This window comes from Metarhizium robertsii (genome assembly GCF_000187425.2).
Source record: "Metarhizium robertsii ARSEF 23 chromosome Unknown MAA_Scf_2, whole genome shotgun sequence".
NCBI classification, from domain to species: Eukaryota; Fungi; Ascomycota; class Sordariomycetes; order Hypocreales; family Clavicipitaceae; genus Metarhizium; species Metarhizium robertsii.
This window is the reverse complement of record NW_011942160.1, coordinates 2921229-2924739: the sequence shown is the minus strand read 5'-3', so window position 1 is coordinate 2924739 and position 3511 is coordinate 2921229. Positions and strand designations below refer to the sequence as shown.

The window sequence follows — 3511 nt, the reverse complement described above, 5'->3', positions numbered from 1 at the left end:
ACGGGAGGCGTCGGAGAGGACGTTGTAGGCTTCGGAGAGGAGGGAGAAGTTTTGGGCGGCGCCGGGCGAGGGGTTCACGTCCGGGTGGTGCGACTTGGAGAGCAAGTAGAAGGACCTGCGGGTTGTTGTTTTGTTTCTGGTTGGCCTTTTGCGTCTTGTCTTTTGGACGTGGGAAGCTAGGGGGAGGGGGAGGGGGAGGGGAGCTCAACTTTTTGATTTCGCCGGGCGAGGCATCGTGGTGGATGCCCAGGCGCTCGTAGTGATTCTGCTTGGCAAAGTCGGATGCTCTGGTGAGGGAGGCGTGGAACCGGCGCAGGTGAGCGGTGGGGGATGCGCCGTGCAGAGTTAGTGGTTGGGCCGCGAGGGCGCGACCTGCAGCGAGACGAAGTGGCATGCCTCGTGCTTCATCACGATTTCTGTCCTGGTCCTTTTTTTTATTTGTATTTTTTTCGGTGGTTGTGTGCTGCGTGAATGTCGGTGGGCGGTTCGGTGGTGATGAAGGAAGGACGTTGGAGTCGTGTGTGGTCAAGGCAGGGTGGCGGCGGGTGGTGAGGTCATGGCGGGTGCTTTTGCCGGCCCGGAGACTGAGACTACGGCATGCAAGGTTATATGTATGTCCGGAGAACACCACCAGACGATACGATACGACTTGCGGCGTCAAAGTTGAAGTACAAACAAGTGCGCAATGGATAATTTATTTTGTACTCTACAACCGTGTCAATCCTGAAAATCTAGACTAGTGTTGTTCTATTCAGCTGCCATGTGGAAAAAAAAAAAAAAGGTGTGCATGCAATGCTGTCTAATAACCAAACGCCATAACCTACGACCCAATCGGCCGCCGCATGGGGTGCGCCTCCGTGTTAAACACCCATTCGTCGAGATTGATCACATCTTCGTCTTCAAAAGTAAGAAAAAAGTATTTAGTTGTTTCCGCAAGCCAGAATGTCTGCCAAAGTCAGCTCCATACATCAAACTACTCATCAACTTGGGGAGCGCAAATACTCACCTCCATGGAATCAAGCTTGGCACTCCCGTGCATACTCGCATCCTGAATGGAAGCAAACGCCAACTCCGTCTCTGTCTCCTTGACTATGCCCTCCCACATTCGCCATGCCGCGTCGCGCCAGACAGGATCCCCCGTCACGCGCCACATGTAGAAGACGCTTTCAATGCCTTCCGGTCTCAGCATGTACCTCCCGTCGTTGATCCGAAGAAACCCGCCTGGCAAATTCTTGCTGCTGCCTGCGGAGAACCTATCTTGTTCGTAGGGACACGGCTGGTCCATATTTTCGCACTTGACCAGCTCAGTTCCTTCGGGCATGATGTTGGTCGGGAATGAGTCGTAGCCCCAGACGCAGCCCGCGGTGAGGCGAGCGGCCAGGTCGACATAGTCGTTGCGTCCGACGAGCTTGCCGGCGAGGGCGTACATGCCGCCCACAAAACAGGTTAGATGCTGCATTTGCGCAGTGCTTTCTCGCTTGCCCGTAAAGGTATCCAGGTTGCCTGACATGAGGATGTCCTCGTCCTTGGGCGTCATTGGCTTGAAGAGCAGCTTGTCTCGGCCGGCATCCAAGGACAGGATTGTCATCTCGACATATTCCGGGTCCAGTCCGCCGAGCAGGGCGTGCATCTTGGGGAGGTACTCGTACTGCGAATCGGCGCCAGCTCCGAAAGTGAAGAAGCCATCCTTAATGGTGCCCTCGCGGAAATTCATATCCCATGGCCACAGACCGGGGGCCTTGGTGTGGTTCTGATTTTCATAAAAGAACTGCTTGACACGTTCCGTGGCATCGTAGTACTTGGCGTCCCCGGTGATTTGGCTGAGACGAGTGAACTCGACGCAGAGCGATCCGCTGGCGGCGCCGGAAATGCTGGTGTCGCCAAGGGTCTCTCCGTTCTCGGCCTTGGTGTAGCTGAGCCAGTGAGTCGGTAGGCGGTTCGGCGTGTCAAATGCCATGTACAGCGCATCGCCAAGCTCCACGGCCTTCTTTAGTAGTACCTCCTCTCCCGAGAGGTCGTAGGCCGACAATAGTCCACCCAGATATCGAATCGTTACCTCAAACACGTTGATTTTACTGCCGTCGGTCTTGGACCAGTTAATCTTGGCAACCTCCCTCACGGCATGGCGGAAATCATCCTTTAAGCCTAAAATCCATAACGAGTCGAGGGCGTCGACCAGCTGGGCTGACCACCCCGAAAAAGTAGTCTTGCCCTTTCCCGAGAGCGGCATCAGCTCATCCTTGCCCCACGCGTATTGCTTGTACGCATTCCAGCTCTTGACGAAGGCCTTTCGCACAGCCTCCCTCCGAGACTTGGAAGTATCATGGTTGTCCTCGGAGGCTGCTCGGGCTTGTACCCGAGGCAAGGTCTTTGGTCTTCCCGAAGGTAGCGGGACTGTCTTGTTCGGTGGGAAGTAGATCTTGGCCTGGCTCCAGTCAATCGTGCTGGGGACGTAGTCAATGGAACTGCCGCTAGGGGACTTGAACGGCAGGCGGGAGGGGTTGAAGCCCTGCCAGAGGATGATGGCCAGCAGGAAGAAGACGGCGAGGGTGATGTAGCGCCGGGCGGGCAGTCGTCCTTGGAGGCTCAGCATGGCGGGAGCATGGTTTGCCAGACTCTGTCTGGTGGTCCAGCCGACAAGGACGGACGTTTGGAGGCGAGGATTCGGGTTCGTTGACGGACGAGTCGTGGTTTGTGAGAAGTCAAGTGGTAGGAAGGCAAGGTCTTGGAGGTTGCTTGTGGACAATACGGAAGAGTGTCGGGCAGACAGCACTTGACCGTCCTCCGACGCCAAAGCACGAGCATAGCCCGACGGGCTCGCTCCATGCTCTATACTGGATACGGAGCGCGAAGTACGGAGCTCGGAGTAGATCAGGGTTAGACAGGGTTGGACGGGGCTGGTGAGGGCCGGTCAGGGCTCGTCAAGCATGTTGTAACTTACATGGGCAGGTGCCTGGTGGATGCTTCCGTTTGGAAGCCATCATTGGCTGGTCATTGGCTAGCATCAAGCCATGGTCTGTTCCCCAGGCCAGCCGTGTCTAAAGTTGGCAGTTCATCCCTGAGTCGTCAAGGACTCAATGTGCCGCTAAAGTCTGTTACGTGGATAATATCCAATAGGAACTTAATAACCAAGCAGGTACTGTTGCATAACATGATAACTAATTAGGCTGTTACAGGTGGTTTCAGGTAGATAGATCACATAATATCTAATAGGAACCTAATAACTAAGCAGGTACTATTGCATAACATAATAACTAATTAGGCTGTTACAGGTGGTTTCAGGTAGATAGATTACATAATATCCAATAGGAACCTAATAACCAAGCAGGTACTGTTGCATAACATGATAACTAATTAGGCTGTTATAGGTGGTTTTAGGTAGATAGATTATATAATATTTAATAGGAACTTAATAACCAAGCAGGTACTATTTGTAACAGCTAAGGTTCCTAAGGGATAAACTAGTTATAATTTATATTAGCAGAATAACTAGGGCAGTTAATCTAAGCAG

At 53.3% G+C, this 3511-nt stretch overlaps 1 protein-coding gene across 1 annotated transcript in view; it reads right to left on the bottom strand.

The window, feature by feature from the left end:
• MAA_05570 (glycoside hydrolase family 47 protein) overlaps positions 1 to 2593 on the bottom strand; it is a gene marked incomplete at both ends in the record, with an annotated part of 3211 nt that extends 618 nt beyond the window's left edge. The window contains 3 exons of the mRNA XM_007823568.1: positions 3 to 590; positions 825 to 946; positions 1007 to 2593. Of these exons, the coding sequence (XP_007821759.1) occupies positions 3 to 590; positions 825 to 946; positions 1007 to 2593 (2297 nt within the window). The remainder of the gene's footprint in view (positions 1 to 2; positions 591 to 824; positions 947 to 1006) is intronic.
• Positions 2594 to 3511: the final 918 nt, after the last annotated feature.